This window comes from Anguilla anguilla, chromosome 12, assembly GCF_013347855.1.
Source record: "Anguilla anguilla isolate fAngAng1 chromosome 12, fAngAng1.pri, whole genome shotgun sequence".
Taxonomy (NCBI): domain Eukaryota; kingdom Metazoa; phylum Chordata; class Actinopteri; order Anguilliformes; family Anguillidae; genus Anguilla; species Anguilla anguilla.
The window spans coordinates 31,418,292-31,435,343 of NC_049212.1; the positions used below are offsets into that span (position 1 = coordinate 31,418,292).

The 17,052-nt window shown below is 48.7% G+C and overlaps 1 protein-coding gene across 1 annotated transcript in view; it reads left to right on the plus strand.

The window, feature by feature from the left end:
* Positions 1–12,144, plus strand: part of LOC118209136 (Down syndrome cell adhesion molecule-like protein 1 homolog) — a 37,854-nt gene extending 25,710 nt beyond the window's left edge. Inside the window, exons 12-23 of the mRNA XM_035384295.1 lie at positions 1,931–2,048; positions 2,912–3,075; positions 3,474–3,572; positions 5,302–5,490; positions 6,168–6,455; positions 6,875–7,030; positions 7,627–7,657; positions 8,198–8,316; positions 8,698–8,850; positions 9,637–9,831; positions 9,951–10,262; positions 11,071–12,144. Of these exons, the coding sequence (XP_035240186.1) occupies positions 1,931–2,048; positions 2,912–3,075; positions 3,474–3,572; positions 5,302–5,490; positions 6,168–6,455; positions 6,875–7,030; positions 7,627–7,657; positions 8,198–8,316; positions 8,698–8,850; positions 9,637–9,831; positions 9,951–10,262; positions 11,071–11,609 (2,363 nt within the window). The 3' untranslated portion in view covers positions 11,610–12,144. The remainder of the gene's footprint in view (positions 1–1,930; positions 2,049–2,911; positions 3,076–3,473; positions 3,573–5,301; positions 5,491–6,167; positions 6,456–6,874; positions 7,031–7,626; positions 7,658–8,197; positions 8,317–8,697; positions 8,851–9,636; positions 9,832–9,950; positions 10,263–11,070) is intronic.
* The last annotated feature ends 4,908 nt before the right edge of the window (positions 12,145–17,052 follow it).

Consider the following 17,052-nt stretch of genomic DNA (forward strand, 5'->3'; position numbering starts at 1 on the left):
AAACTGGAACTGGAAGATTTCAACTATCAGGCCTCAACAACTATTATTTATAGACATTAATATTTTCAATCAATGATTACAATTAAATGTCTCAGATTGCATTCAAACTGAAAATCAAACAGAACGTGATCTTTGTTCGTTCTGTAGCCATGTTGTAGTTGGGGTTCTGTGTTTCCTCCAGAAGGGTAATAAAGTGATAAAACTTTCAAGGGAGGGAAAACCCCAGGTCAATGTTTAACTGCCCCATGGATGTTTCCTTTCATGTGTGTGGATGGGGAGAGTAGGGAGAGAACAGAGCAGAACATTCCTGTGTTCACAAAGAGCAAGTTTACCAGATCAAATCATATCGTCTCTTTCTCAGAGGTGATAGTCTAACGACTAGACTATACAGTTCACACTTCACTGTTCTGTTTGTTTCTCTCCGCTTCTCTCCCGTGTTATTTATGGTTACGTGAAGGCCTCTCTCTGCCTCCCTCTTGCACGTTCTTGCTCTCTGTGTTTCTCCTCATATTTACTCCATCTCCATCTCTCTCCATCTCTCTCCGTCTCTCGTGCCCTTGGTGCGTTCGTGTTGGGCCAGTGCGACGCTGAGGGACAGCTGGGTCCGTTGCAGGAAGCGCTGCGGTTAATTATTATGTGGTGACGAGCAGGGGTGCACCCAATGAGCTGCCTGCGAGGGAGGGGGGGAGGGGCTAAGTGACAGAGGGTGACAGAGCCAATACTCAACACATTTGTGTGTGTGGGGGGCGGGGGGGGGGGGGGTGTTAATCGATAGCTTGTTGATTACAATGACAGAAAGAAAGAGAGTGCATGAACCGGAGAGAGAATGAGAGAGAGAGAGAGAGGCTCAGTACCTCCCTCCCTCTCTTTCTCCTTTGGTTTTTCAAGCTAATAACAAGCTGTAAAAGGCTGTGCCCTCTAAGCTGTTCCTCAGTATTATACTCAGGAAACACAAGGAATTAAGATGTCAAGATGTGTGTGCATGTATGTGTGCGTGTGTGTGTGTGTGTGTGTTTGTGAAGGATAGAGAGAGAGAGAAAATGAGACAGTGAGAAGGCCAGTGTGTTTGGGGGTATATATGTTCATGTTTGTGGATGCAATTGTAAGTGCTTGCGTGTATTTATGCGTGTGCATCTGCGTGCATTTTGTGCTTGTGTGTCAGCGCCAGTAATTGGTTACAACTGACGGATGCCCATTGATTATAATCATCAAACAGGATGACAGAAAGAGGACAAGAAAAGAGGGTGTTTGTGTGGGACCCCAACGACCACAAACTCCACATAAAAACAGCAGCCTTCCTTCTCTGTCCACAGCACACTTTGTTTTCTAAATGCGGAGAGTGGATTTGTGGTCTTGCCTGCCATATTTCTAAAGAAATATCCAGTGGCGTGGTAGAGGCGGAACCCCTAGGGGTGTTTAAGGCCAGACTCGATGGGAACTATATTTTGTCGGTAAATGGCGAGCCTCGATGGACTGAATGGCCTGTTCTTGTCATTATGCGTTCTTATGTTCTTACGAAGCATTCTCGGCAAATACCTCAGCCTCCTGTCATCACACTGAAACAGCTGTTCCTGGACTGGGCGTAAATAAGCATTCAGAGTTTATTTCCCCCTCGCAAAATAGCCTTGCGGGATAAGCTAGCGTGTGGGGGGGGAGTCAGCTATTGTGCACTGGAGTACTGGAGGCCAACCCGGGTCCCGGGGAGCCTGTTTCTGCCGCTTTTTTGTTGTTACTCGACACTTAATTGACCAATTACGGCGGTTAATTACACAGTTAACTCACCTCACCTGGTTTCTTGGCTCTTTGAGTGGCGTTTGTATTCAAGGTGAAAACCGGCAGGCCCAAGGTTGGCCACTCCTTCTCTTCGGTGGATATTTACGCCTCGCGGGTCCTTTTCCCATGCCTGCGCTTCCTGTTTGTGTCCGTCCAGCCCCGGCCAAGATCCTGTCCTTCGGGGGCACGGTGACCACGCCCTGGATGAAGGAGGTGCGTCTGCCCTGCAGCTCCGTGGGGGAGCCCACGCCCACCATTAAGTGGACCAAAGACAGGTGAGTGCCTTCGCCCCGCCCCTACCCTACCCCCCCTTCATTTACCTATCCCCTCCCTTTTTCCATCTCCACCTTCGTCCTGTTTCATAGTCCTTTTTTTGTCTCTCGTACCCTCGTTATCATACGAGTACAGAGCCACGTGCACACGCATTGCATTCTGGGACATGCTGTTTGTAGCAGCGGCCCTTATCCGGAGCCTCAGCTTGCATTCTCTCACGTAGAAGCCTGCTGGGCTCTTTACTAAAGCAATTCAGGTTAAGTACCTTACTCTGTGATACAATGGCAGTGCCCCACATGGGAATCAAACCCGCAGCATCGTCCTTACAAGCCTGGCTCCCTAACCATTATGCTACAGCCCCCCACCTCCCCCCCCCCTTCCTCCTCCCCCTCATGACACTGAGATTATGATGATCATATATTGATTATATGATGAACAATGGTTCACACGAGAAATTATTATATCCTCTTTCAGCATCCCTCGCTCCTTTGTCCTCTCTCGCTCTCTCCTCTCAATCTTGCGCTCCCGTGGACCTGACCAATCGCGTCCTTCGGGTTGAGGCAGGGTAATAAAGCTGTGATGTCAAAGGAGAGGCCATCATTCTCACGCTAAGGAGCAGGGAGGTGAATGGATTCGGAGGGACTGCATGTCCCACAGACCCACGGCCCTTCTGTCGCTCGCTTTTCTCCACCTGCTTTTTTCCTCCGTCCCTTTCATTCTTTATCTGCACTACTTCACTCCCGCGCTCTGATTCTGCCTTTTCATTTCGCTCTCATTGTAGGTGGTGGTTGTAATTTTTAAATAGCAAGTCTCTCGTGTGCTCTTTGTGTGTGTGTGTGTGTGTGTGTGTGTGTGTGCATCACAGTGAGGACTCGGCTATCCCTGTGACACTGGATGGTCACCGGCTGATCCTGGCCAATGGCACGCTGGTGCTGCGCTCTGTGAAAGCAGAGGATTCTGGGTACTACACCTGCACTGCCACAAACACCCTGGGATTTGACACCATCATTGTGAACCTGCTGGTGCAAGGTAAGGAGCACGGCATTGTGGGACCTTATTCAACCCTGCCTTCTGACGTCTTGTCCTCAACATCAGAGAGTCCACAGAATAAATTTAAAATGTAGTTTTTTATAGTCTACACTCCTTTTGCAATCACCCTGTTTTAAACAACAACAACAACAAAATATTTAAAATGGTGCCAGCCTGCATTCTTATAAGCAATTGATTCTGATAGGGGATACATATTTTATGGTCGTCTAATTGTTTATGGTCATAATTAGTCAAGGCTTTAGTTTACTGTGAGTGAGTGATCGGTTTATCAATGATTCTTAGAAGATGGTTGTAGTTGCAGTTACAGAAAAAGTCAGTTACAGAACAAGTTTGGTGACTGAGCAGTTTCCCCAACCTGCCTCTCCCCCTTCCAACAGTGCCCCCCGATCAGCCACGCCTCACGGTCTCCACCACCTCCACCTCCTCCATCACCCTGGCCTGGATCCCAGGAGATAACGGGGGCAGCTCCATCAGAGGTAGGATCCACTGCTCCACACCTGTCCACTGCTCTACACCTGTCCACTGATCCACACCTCCACACCTGTCCACTGCTCCACACCTGTCCACTGCTCCCACACCTGTCCACTGCTCCACACCTGTCCACTGATCCACACCTGTCCACTGCTCCACACCTGTCCACTGCTCCATGACATATTTGTCTACCTGTGTGTCACCTTGTCTGCTTGTATGTCTGTCTGTCTGTCTACACTTTTGTCTCCTTGACTCTTTGTCTGGTTCTTTCTGAATCTGTCTACAAGTATGTTTCTTTACCTTTACCTGCTTGTTTTTCTGTCCGTTTCTCACTTGTATCGGTCAGTATTTGCCTAATTCCTGTCCTCCTGGGTCAGTCTCTCTTCCTGTCTGTCAGTGCTATGATCTCTTTCATGTTTGTGCCGCTCCTGCTTGTAATTACCTCACAACAATGGAAGTCGAGCTCGCTCTCCGCTCTCCCATCTGTTTACTAGACAGCAGCTCGAATCCTTTCAGCATTTTAAACTCGCCCTAAATTATTGTTGCCGACGCCACCCAGACAAAATCCGCCCAACCCACCAGCCAGCTCTCTTTGAAACTATTCTGAAACGGAAACAGTTTTGCCGTCTCTCAGCACTTTCCAGAATCGCGGTTCAGCAGCCGGGGATACCAGCGAGCTGCCGTGCGCCATATTGTGCGGATATTTACATATGTGTCCAGTCAGCATCTTCGCAAACGTGTCTAAATAGCGTATGTAGCAGGGAACAAATCTCAATTTCCGCATTGAGATAAGTGCGTGACTTCTTGATGGCTCACTGTGAGCTGTGGTATTTGAAGTGCATTAGCACCCTCTGGTGGTGAGGAACTGTAGCAGCACGGCCTATGCCGCACAGTGGTGCTTGTCATTCTGTGGCAGATGCACGAGATGACTGTTTGTCATTCACGGCCTTAAAGTTACGGAACATTTACCAGCCAATTGCAACGGATCAGGCTGAAAAATCTTTTGAAATATAGTGCTGCTGTGCATGTGTGGTTTGGATGAATGCCCTGAAAATGTTATTATATTTCAGGAATGATGTTCATCGTGTGTTCTCGACAAATATAATGCAAAACAACCACAGAAAAGTAGTACTTTATTTGTATGAAGAGACTTAATGTAATGTCATTTTGAGTGAATGTGATGTGGTGGAATATTCTTCATAAAGTGACAGCTATAAAAACATAAGAGCGAAATGGTGCACCGGTAGCTTTGTCGATTACAGCAGGGACACTCAAATCTGGCCCTCGAGGTCAGTAGTACTGCTGTTTTTCTCATCTGCCTGGTACACCTTCGTCCAGTAAAGTCACTGATTGGCCACACTCACCTGGTGCGTCAGGTTAAAACAGTCCTGATTAGAGGGGAGGAATGAAAACCATCAGTACTACTGGCCCAAGGGACAGATCTGAGTATCCCTGCATTACAGTATAGATCAACACCTTACACTGGATAAAACCAGTTTCCTTCACACCATTACTATTATGTCTGAAAGAAGAGCCAATTTAGAAATTATTTCATGAGTTAAATGAAAGTAGGGCTGTTTCTGTTGGGGTGCTCTCACCAAAGTGACGTGTGACCACGGTCGTCAAGGTGATGTGGCTATGGAAGTGTACCTCCCCCCGGTGAGGGGGCGGTGGCTGCGGGAGCGCTCTGGCCAATGAGATGGGCGTGACGGTGGTTGTGTGGGGCTTCCCCAGGCTTCGTGCTCCAGTACTCGGTGGACAACACGGAGGAGTGGAGGGACGTGTTCATCAGCTCCAGCGAGCGCTCCTTCAGGCTGGACAACCTGCGCTGCGGCACCTGGTACAAGGTCAAGCTGGCGGCCAAGAACAGCGTGGGGGCGGGGCGCATCAGCGAGATCATCGAGGCCAAGACGCACGGCCGCGGTGAGGGACACGCCCGCTCAGGAACACTGACGCTGCAGATTGACTGACAGACGTAGACATGCCAACACTCAGATGCTGATACTGCGGCCACAGACATGTACTCAAATACACTGGTACTATAGTCACACACTCAAACACACTGGCACTATAGTCACACACTCAAAGACACTGGTACTATAGTCACACACTCAAATACACTGGTACTATAGTCACACAATAAAACACTGATATTATGGTGACACACACTTAAACACACTGGTACTATAGACACACAATAAAACACTGGTACTTCAGTCACACACTCAGACACACTGGTACTATGGTCACATATTCAAACACACTGGTACTATAGTCACGCAGATACCATAGTCAAGCTAGTGCTTAAACACACTGGTACTATAGTCAAACTAATACTCATTAACTGATACATTTCTTTCAGACCAAATGACTTCAAACTGATGTAACAGTCTTGTGACACAAGAGTTGACTCTGGCCTGTCAAACTGCTAGCCAGATTAACATTTGAATCCTTACATAATCTATATTCTCAGAACTGTTCTGTTGTAAGAATATGCCCATAACAGAGGTCAGTGGTTAGTGGAGTATCCAGTTCTCCAGTGTGCAGTTAAAGGGGTTTGACTGTAGGCGGCGCTGTTCCCCCTGTCTCCCTCTCCGCAGAGCCTCAGTTCAACAAGGACCAGCCGTTGTTCACCCACATCAACTCCACCCACGCCCGGCTCAACCTGCAGGGCTGGGCCAGCGGCGGCTGCCCCATCACCGCCGTCCTGCTGGAGTTCCGGCCCAAGGGCACCTGGGCGTGGCAGAACCTGCGCACCAACGCCTCGGCCGACGTCTTCCTGGCCGAGCTGCGGGAGGCCACCTGGTACGAGCTGAAGATGAAGGCCTGCAACAGCGCCGGCTGCGGCAACCAGAGCTCCCAGTTCGCCACGCTGGACTACGACGGGAGTGAGTGCTGCGGGGGAGGGGGCGGGGCAAGGGGAGGGGCAAGGGGAGGACAGGGTCATGGGCTAGGCCTGGGTCCAAGCGAGGGGGTGGGGACTCATGGGAAGGGGGTGGGGCAAGGAAAGGGGTCATGGGAATGGAGGAGGGCCTGTGGGGACAGGGTGGGGCATGGGCAGGTTCAAAGGCAGGGAAGGAGAGATTATGGTGACACCAGAGAGCGTGAAAGTTAGGTGGCCCTGGTGTTCTGAGTCCAGCATGGTTCTGGTTTTACTGAGGCCCAAAATCTAAACACAGTGCTCCTTATTGAACTGTCTTTGGTTATGGGATAGCTGCTTATTGTTCTGTTTTTTTGTAATAAAGTCTTTTTTGTAGTCAGAATACATATCCACTATTCCCTCCCTCGCCCTCTGCTTCTCCTGCAGGCACCATCCCGCCCATAAAGTCTGCGAGGGGGGAGGGTGACGACGTGAAGAAGCTCTTCACCATCGCCTGCCCCGTCATCCTCGTCACCCTCGGCCTGGCCCTCCTCTTCATCATCCGCAAGAAGCGCAAGGAGAAGAGGCTCAAGCGGCTGCGGGGTGAGGAAGAGGAGGAGGGAGGGAGGGAGGGAGAGAGAGCAAGGCGGGGGGGGCATGAGAAGAGATAGAGAGAGGGAGAGGAGACAACAATAGAGGAGGAGGGAGCGAGTGAGCCAGAGGACATATGAGGAGAGATGGAAATAGAGGAGATTGTGAGACGTGTGGCTGACTCTCGAGCCGCGTGTGGGTTCCATCCCCTGCCTTGACGCCTTTTGGGCTGTCTGTTACCCTCTCTGTTTTCTAACTGTCTGAATAAAAAAAAAAAACAAAGGAGGTGCAGAAATCAGACTATGACTCAGAGAGGGCAGCTCGGAGAAGGAGTTGGGAGGGGAAAGGGGGATGAAGAGAAAGAGAAAGATGGGATGCGAAGCATGGGGTGTGAGGAGAGAGAGAGGGGGAGAGAGAGCATACTATATTGTAATATAAGGACAAAGAGAAAGAGAAATAAAGCGAGGTAAGGTATGGTAAAGATAAGAGGGGGATGAGGAGAGAAAGGAAGATGGAGGGATAAGAGAAGGGCAGGGTAGGCAGAAAGGTCAGGAGAGGCCAAGAAGGATGTGTCTTTGTTCCTGAACGTTCTCCTTATGTCTCCACAGATGCCAAGAGCTTGGCGGAGATGCTGATCAGGTAAGGCCAGTGGTTTGGCAGGCGAGCTTACAGAGGGCTGTGGGTTTACAGGCTGTGTTCAGTTCGTGGCTCTATCTCCGTGTACATGGCTGACATTTTCGAAACCTTTGCTGTTCTCTTTCTCTCACTCCTGTGGCTCCTGTCACGGTCCCCTGATTCCCTTTCTTTCCTCTCTCTCTCTGTCTCTATCTTTCTCCCTCTCTCTCTAGGAATTTAATTCAGATTGCTTTTTTGGCATGCGGTGCAAGCACTGAACATTTTGTCAAAGCACTAACAACTGACAACAACAAGTCTTGTTCTTTCTGCCTCTCCTTTGATGTCAAGTGCTGATAACTATCTCACCTACACATAGTATATAATATGTGTATTACATTATGTGTGTTATGTAATATTTGTGCTGGCTGGTTTCGTTTTTGGCCTTCCCAATGTATGTGTGGGTGTGTGTGAGAGAGTGAGAGAGAGAGATAGAGAGGGGGGGAGGCTGCAGTTGTAAAGGCAGTGGAAATACTCTGTCTCTGTCTTCCTTGTGTCCCGGAGCAGTAAGAACAATCGCAGTTTCGACACCCCGGTGAAGGGCCCCCCAGCGGGCCCCCGGCTCCACATCGACATCCCGCGCGTCCAGCTGCTCATCGAGGACAAGGAGGGCATCAAGCAGCTCGGTCAGTGGCCCGGGAAGCTGGGGAGGAGGGGCCTGTGTGTATGTGTGTCTGTGTGTATCCATTTGTGTGTGTGTGTGTCTGTGTGTCTGTGTGCCTATGTGTATGTGTGTGAGTAGGTGTGGGTGTGTATGAGTTTGCATGTAGGGGTGTGTTTATGTGTGTGTATGTACATGGGGGAGGGGGAGTTGCACATTATAATGCTACTTTTAATTACTTACAGTATATTTCTTTACTGTCACACACACACACAAAGTGAGGCTACAAAAGTATTGCTATTAATGTTGATTTCACTGCTTATTTCTTTAGCTCTGTGGCATGTTGCCTCTGTGTTCAGATCACAAAAAAATTGTCTGAAAATGCTCTCACTTTCCCCTGTAACAGGTGAAGACAAAGCCACCATCCCTGTGACAGACACAGAGTTCAGCCAATCGGTGAACCCGCAGAGCTTCTGTACAGGCGTGTCTGTACATCATCCCGCCCTCATCCAGAACACAGGGCCCCTGATTGACATGTCAGACATACGACCAGGAACTAGTGAGTGTGCTCGAGCAGTGTACAGATGAACTGAAATTCTAACGCAAGCTGACATCTGACAACTTTTATTATTGCATACATTGAGAGCTAAATGGTGATTAATATATTGACCTGGACAGATTTAATATTGCTTAAAGTCAGGTTGCCACAGTTTTTGTTTGGAGCACATATGCCAAGCATAGAGTTTCCAGGAATATTTTAACTGCATTTTGCAGATTATTTAAAGTAATTTTAATAAATAACATAAACAAATAGCAACTCCTATTCAACAAAATATTGACAGTGAATGTTGTTATTTAACATGTAATAAGCTTACTCGAGACCAAGCAGGCATTCCCAAAACCTTTATACAGCCTGTATAACATCCTAACAACTATAATATAACATCTTTATAAAACATTCATAAGCACGTGTGCAGGAATTTTGGTCAGAGCTGATCTTCATTCATGCATTACAGAAGATGTATGATGTCATCCTTCGTAAAGCACTGGATTTGCTTATAATGACTTATAAAATGAGGATGGTGTGTAATGTTAATTAAGTTATTCTACATTCTTTATTACGGCTTAAAGAGTACACACACTTTACATTTTAGGTTGTTTCACAGTATGCTGGTATGCAGCCAACATCATTTTAATAGTACATATGAAAGGGTTGCACACCTATTGAAAACGTATTAGTAATTTAGTGATTGGTGTTTCTGAATGAGAAAGTGTGAGGACTTCATGAGGACTTTTGCGTGATTTTGTGTGGTATGGTGGACTAATCCGTGCTCCCTGACCGCAGACCCAGTGTCCAGGAAGACGGTCAAGTCAGCTCACAGCACGCGGAACCGCTACTCCAGCCAGTGGACCCTCACCAAGTGCCAGGCCTCCACCCCCGCCCGCACCCTCACCTCCGACTGGCGCACGGTGGGCTCCCAGCACGGCATCACCGTCACCGAGAGCGACAGCTACAGCGCCAGCCTGTCCCAGGACACGGGTGAGCCTCCCGCCCCCCCCCCGTGGAGCCGCGCGGTCGCGCAGTTCCTGGTGAGGACCGCACACGCTCATTCTCCCTCCCCCCCCCCCCCCCCCCCCCCCATCTCTCTCTCCCCGCAGACAAGGGGCGGAACAGCATGGTGTCGACGGAGAGCGCCTCCTCCACCTACGAGGAGCTGGCGCGGGCCTACGAGCACGCCAAGCTGGAGGAGCACCTGCAGCACGCCAAGTTCGAGATCACCGAGTGCTTCATCTCCGACAGCTCCTCGGACCAGATGACCACCGGCACCAACGACAACGCCGACAGCATGACCTCCATGAGCACGCCCTCGGAGCCCGGCATCTGCCGCTTCACCGCCTCGCCGCCCAAGCCCCAGGACTACGACCGCGGCAAGAACGTGGCCGTGCCCATCCCCCACCGCGCCAACAAGAGTGAGCGCCCCCCCCGCCCGCCGCGCCCCCCCGCCGCCCCCCCCCCCCCCCCCCCCCCCGCCGACACCGCTGTCTCTGCCTTCCGTGGCTGAGTCTGAATCTGACCGTGTCAGGCTTTACAAGCTTACGGTCTCAGCCAATCAGAAGAGGGCAAGGTCCCCCTCTAGAATCTGGAATCTGCTTCCCAGGTCGTCAGGGTTGTAGTCCAGGGTCTACTGTAAAGCGCATAGTGATGAATGGTTTGTCTAGTATGTTTCACGGATAAATTTTATTTGATCATATTTGCCGCCACCTATGGAAGTTGGCACATGCTCTGAAGCTGTTAATGTTGACCCATTCACCAGTACATCGCGCCTGGGCCAAATTTGAAATGTATTTTTACTCGGTGGAAAAATTTGAAAGCCCTCTTGCAATTCCATGTGAATTTTAACAAATATGTTATTAACCAAAACATTGAATAATAAGAAAATATGAATTCATCAATCTACTGTCACCTGTAATCAGCAGGACTTTTGCTGGTGTCTGAAGGGCTAAAATATTTCAGGTGATTATTGGACCCAGGTCCAAATGATATTGATGCTAATGTGAACTCTGAACAACTGATGGTGGTTCTGATATTTGGTACCATAGCCAAAATAGATACTGGTCCGGTACCAATTATGACATCAGTTAGGACAGAGTCACTAGTCTCAGGGCCAAATCAAGTTATACCATCACCCCTTCCTCAGCCTCTCCTTCTGCTCCTCCCAGGTTTGCCGTAAGCGATATTTTCTCAAACGCCTGACCTCCGTCTTTCCCCTTGCCGCAGGCGACTACTGCAACCTCCCCCTGTACATGAAGACGGACCCTTTTTTCCGGAAGCAGCCGGACCTCCACGACCCGTGTCCGGTGGTGCCGCCCCGCGAGGCGTCCATCCGCAGCCTGGCGGCCCGGGCGTACCACACGCAGGCGCGCCACCTGACTCTGGACCCGGGGAAGCAGCAGGCCCTGACGCTGGGCCACGGCGGGCTGAGCGGCCTGGGCGGGGGCGGGGCCTCGGGCGCAGCCGGGCTGGGCGGCGGCTCGGGGACCGCCACCCTGCCCCAGAGGACCCTCACCATGCCCGGCCCCTCGTCCCAGAGCGCGGCCAACGTCGCCGCCGCCGCCGCCGCCGCCTCCTCCTCCTCCTCCTCCGCCTCCGGCGCGGTGGCGGGCGGGGCCAGCTCGGGCAGCGGCAGCGCCGCCGCCGCCGCCGCCGCCAAAGTGGGCGGCTCCAGGGACTCCCTCTTGGAGAGCAGCTCGTCCGGGCTGGGCAGACTGCAGAAGCAAGGAGCCGGAGCCTACTCCAAGTCCTACACGCTGGTGTAGGGCCCCCGGGGCCAGGGGGGAGAGGGGGCGGGGCAACCCGCTCGCATAGGCCCGCCCCTCCCACCCCTGAGTCGGCTCAGTGTGCAAACTGTCGGTGTCTATGTGGACAGGAGCACACCAGCAGGCCCTTAGAGCACAGAGGCTCCTTCCTCTCTCCTTTTCTCTCTCTCTCTGTCTCTTTTCTCACTCTTTCTCTGTCTCTCTCTCCCCTTGAAACATGCCAAACCCCGTCTCATTTCCCCTGCCACAGTCCTTCCCTTCTTTACCACTCTCTCTTTCTCTCTCTCTCTCTCTCTCTCTCTCTTTCTCTCTCTCGCTCTTTCTGTATCTCTTTTCTCTTGACACCTTGCAAACTTATGCACAAAACACTTTCCTCATGCACTTGTTTCTCTAATTCAGAAGTTAGGAAGTATCAAGCATAAGAGATGTATAGTTTCACATAAAGCTGTCTAGGTGTTTTAGGCTGTCGAAAGTGTTCCTTTTTATGTCTCTTAACAGTGAACGTTTTTCGGTTTTTTGTTCTAAAAGAGAAAAGGAAAACAATGCATCGTTGCGGAAAGTGCTTATGCATAGTTGGCGTTGGTGTCCCTCCCCGGCCCTCCAAGCCTCTTTGTGTTTTATTTCTTCTATCTCGGCCACACCCCGCTCAAAAACAGTTCCAAGACTGTGCTCTGAGCCACCATGTTTTTTTTTTTTTTTAGTCCGTGGAATTTTTTTTTCATGCAATTGATGACACAGAATATAGTATTGCTGACTTTTTTAACAAACAACAAAAAAAGAGAAAAAAAATGTCTGGAATTATCTTTACGGAGGACAAGTCGGAATGTTTTTTTCCGAGGTTTTTTTTTTTTTTTTTTTTTGTTCTTTCAATTATATTATTTTTAAAATATAAACTCATGTGCACTAAAAAGAGTGATCGGAACCTTAGAACTGTGGCAAGCCTGTGCGTGTGTGAGTGTGTGGGTTTGTGTGTGCGCGCGCGTGTGTGTGTGTATATGTGTAAATATATATATGTATACATGTGGCCAACACGCACCGAAAGACCCTTTCGATCGGTTTATGGTTCTTATTTCCTGGCGAGTCGGTTCTTTGAGAGAAGCGAGCCATTGTCGTCCATTTTGAGACCTTCCTCGGAGAGAGCTTTTGCTCCGCAGAGCCAGGTTGCCGTGTGGAATGGAGAGGACCACCACTGTTCCCTTTGCCTGTTCGTCGGTTCCCCACCCCCCCCCCCCCCGGCTTTTTGTTTGTTTGCGTCGCACTCGTCTGGCGACCCTCAAGTTTGCGAACGGACGCCGCGCCGCGTCGTCTTTTTACCTGGATCCAATCAAACGGTCCGCGGCGTGGGGGAAGGAGCGGCGCAGGAGGGGACCGCGCGGAAGACGGGGGAGGTGACCGCGCGCCATTCTTTTATGAGACGGGACGAGGGAGCGGGACGCTGGAGGATGGACCGCGTCCGGGCTCTTCGTCTCCCTCTCCTCCCTCCCCTCCAGCCGGGACGCGGCGCTTTTCGTTCGTCCGCACTCCGACCTTCCCCCTCCGTCCGCCCTTTCGTCCCTCTGTCTTCCCTTCCTTCGCTGTGACTGCCTCGCAGCCTCTCTCCGACGGATAGATGGACAGACCAGGGGAGGAGGAAGAGAGAGAAAGAGAGGGATCCGCGGCAGCCGGGTAGACTTTTTTTTCTCTTTCATTTCAAGTCTTCATTTTCTTTCTTTCCGTTTGCATTCGTCTTTTCCTCTAACCGTGTTGGCGTTCCCACAAGTCTCACTCACTTGAGGTTAGTCCTCAGAAACACCAGCTTTAGCTTTTGCTGTGGGAAGGATTTTTGGGCTGGGAGGGGCAGGGTCTGGGATGGGGTGGGGTTTGGGGTGGGGGGGGGGGGGCTACAGACACTGATAGTTTCAGTACAAGTGAGAGGGAGTTGGTGTTTTGATTTTTTGTTGGTCTTGTGCACAAGGAAATATTGTATTACTCATAGACCCGCTCCCTAACTGTGTCCCTGATTGTTTCAGATGACAATATTGTTCATGCAGTTTCCCTGCTCTCCCACATCCTACCAAAAGCTTGTCCCTATTGCAGAAGAAGAACTTCCCAAAAATAAATACTACACGAGAATTTCAAATTTGAAAATATCACATCAGGGCTCTCGCAATACAAAAGAAAATATATATAATGGTGTTTGTTATCTAAAATATATATACGTATATATTTCTATCTAAATATATAGTGAAATATATTAGTGGTGGAAAAAGAGTGAAATATGAAGCTGTGTGGATCAGAAATATATAAAAGAGACAATCGCTCAGCGTGAGTAGCTGCCGAAAGATCGATAGAGTGAAGGAGAGGAGGAGAGAGCAGTGAGACGGGTAGTAGGACAGCGTGAGAGAGAGAGAGAGAGAGAGAAAGAAAGATAGAGAGGAAGACGGAGAACGTGTGAAGACCAGAGCCGGTCGGAGCTTCTCCCTCCCAGAGCCAAGCGGGTTCCTGCGGTCCGGTTTCCAGCTGCAGGAGGGCAGTTTGGTTCCAAAGAAAGTCTCGAAGCGGGTGACTCTGCTTACATTTGCACACAAGCGTTCTGCGGCTTTAGTATCCACTGTGGGTTTAAACCAGGCCTTCTACAATGGAGAAACGGTCAAACACAAAGTTCTTAAAGTATTGAGAGTGTAATCTGGAAGTCATTTGAAAGGTTTTTGTGAGGCTTAAGAATACTGCAAGGCCATTCAGAGACCTCATTTGGACAGAATTATCTTAGTATTTTCTGAAAGATAATCAGGCGAAATCGTAAATCCTAATAGTTTTCGAGAGCGTGTCAGCTGAAAGCGGTACTTTGTTCTTTTGTGAGGCGTGTTCTTACATCAACAGATATCAGTTTCGTGAGCCTTGATTTGAAATTTCCATCAGAGAAGAAGGCTGAAAATGTACAAAGAGTTTGCATCTGAATTGCAAATTGCTCCATCAATTTATTTATGGTTGTTAGCTTTGCGTATTAAATCAAATGTACTGTTTATTTAACCATACATCCACTTTTCAAACATCTCAACTATTTTGAAAATTTGGTGTTATTACTATTATGCATACGATCCTCAGTGTTTTTAGTTTTTAGTTTTAATACCCATAATTCCTCACTGCTGCTTAACTGCCAGATAGTAGCTCATGGCTAGGAGGCACGTGGCTAGCAGGAACCCGCTAAACCTGGGAGACTGGAAATGAATCGGCCAGCCCCCGGAACGTTCCAGAATATTCCGACCCTGGTCCGAGTGGGGGCTCATGGGGCAGCTCACCATTCCAGCTGGCCTTGCAGAGAAGCTAAGCCAGAGGGGTGAGCAGCGAGAAGGGTGAGCAGCGAGAGGGGTGAGCAGCGAGAGGTGTTAGCAGCGAGCGGCGAGCCAGGCGGCAGCCGGCACTCAGGAGGATCAGGCGCCCTCTGGTGGCCTCGACCTTTCTAACACTGGCGGGGCGAGAAGGGTTAACTACGGGTCAGGAGGGACAGTGAGAGAGAGAGAAGACTTCAGGGATAGGTCATAGCTGATGATTGCACACAGCCCCACCGAACACTGGAGACAGTCTGCCTCCTGGTTCAGGATACGCCTGTCCAAGACTCAACCCCCACCCACCTACCCACTCACCCGCCACCTGCTTTTATTACCCAGAATTCCTCAGCGCAAAGGCAGTCCCTTTGTGATAAATCCCACCTCTCTGTTGATGTCCATGTATTCTCATTTAAGATCCTGCTTTACATGGATCAGATCCAGGTGCTGTGGAAGAAAACTGAGAAAGGTTGGGGTTTCTAACCATGGTGTTAACGGTTGATATATGATATACTGTACATTTCTGACGTGCGTTCAGAAAAAAAAAACTGAACGCAATTCATGTCATTCTTAGACCAAACTGAGCTGAGGCACAGTGCAATGGAAAAAGATTTTATATTTCTCATTCCAGCTCAAAGAACCTGTCTCAAATATATACTGTTGAATTGTCCCGGATATCTCCCCACGGGTTTCTAATTCACTGGACAGACATTGGAAAGTCTGCTGCCAGAATCTCCTTTTTTCTTGTTGTTGTACATGTAGATTTGGGTATGGTTATTTTTTCCTTTATTTATGCTTTATTTTCTATTTTATTTGTTATGCTTTTGTTGTCGACAAGGCAGTGGCATCACGCTATGGAGCAGGCCAGTTTAGCCAATCGAAATCAGGGACTTCTTTGCTCCAACCAATCACACAAAAGAGCCGTGTGTAGACTGGAAGGAGTCAGGAAACAATCCCCTACCCCACCCACCCTGCTTAACCCAACCCCCTTTCTTTTTTGACCAATCAGGCCCTGCCCTTCCCTTCAATCCTTTCTCCCTCAGCATTATTTATAAACTACAAATAAAGACTTGTATATAAGAAACCGTTTTGTATAAATGATAACTATTTTCGTCATCTCCAGAATAAACCAGGGCACAACTTAAGTTTGATGTTATGCCTTTTAAAATCGGGGCAAAAGAAAAAAATTTAAAATATATATATATTATAAATATACCTTACACATTGATTTGGGGCTCAGAAACCCAGAATGAAAAAAAACGTCTGACTTCACTTTTACTTTTCTTGGTTTTGATAATGTTGGGTTGAATTTTTGTTATGTTTCTGTCATTAATTGATTTTGTTTTGTTTTGGTTTTTTTATTTATCATTTTGTTTACCTTCAAGAAAAAAGGCATTGCATGCTCTGAATATTTTGCTGGTTAAAAATAAAAAGGAAAAAGGAAAAACAAACAACAAAAAAAGCGGAAAAAAATGTTTAAAAAAACGCAGAAGGGATTCCTAAACTTTTACTGAAAAGTTGCTTCTATTTGCAATTGCTTGTGTTTAACTATACATTTTTTTCTATGAAAACAAAACAAATACAAAAAAAGAGTATTCCAACACCTTGTGCAATAAAGCTATCTTTCTATGAACCCGCCTTGTCCTCCTTATTGTTTTATAAAAAAAACAGCGTCAGCTTCAGTAAAAAACATCAGTAGAGACCATCAAAAAAGAGAAACTAATCGCTAGAGTTCATTATTGCTAGAGTTCATTAATTGGAAAAAAGGTTTGATAGATCTGCCGGATTAGATGTATTTATTTATGATTGGAGTGAAATTATTTGAGGTGGTAACAAAAGGGTAGGAGGATTCCTGTTAAAGCGATATATCTGTGTAACATCGGAGTCGGCTCTTACTGTATGAAGGGGCAGACAGCAGTAAATCTGGGTCCAGCTGGGCTAAGGTTGCAGCCCAGTCTCTCACTGCGAGTTTAAACGGCAATGGAAGTAGGTGGTGTTTTCCATGGTGGGAATTCCCTGGATTTCCCAGAGCACAACAAACACTTCAGTCACAAGGCCGCACGCTTGGCGGGATTCGGCTGGATCAAACGGCTCGCGGCAGTAGCGCAAAAAAAAACGTGGAATTACCTGGACGTTGA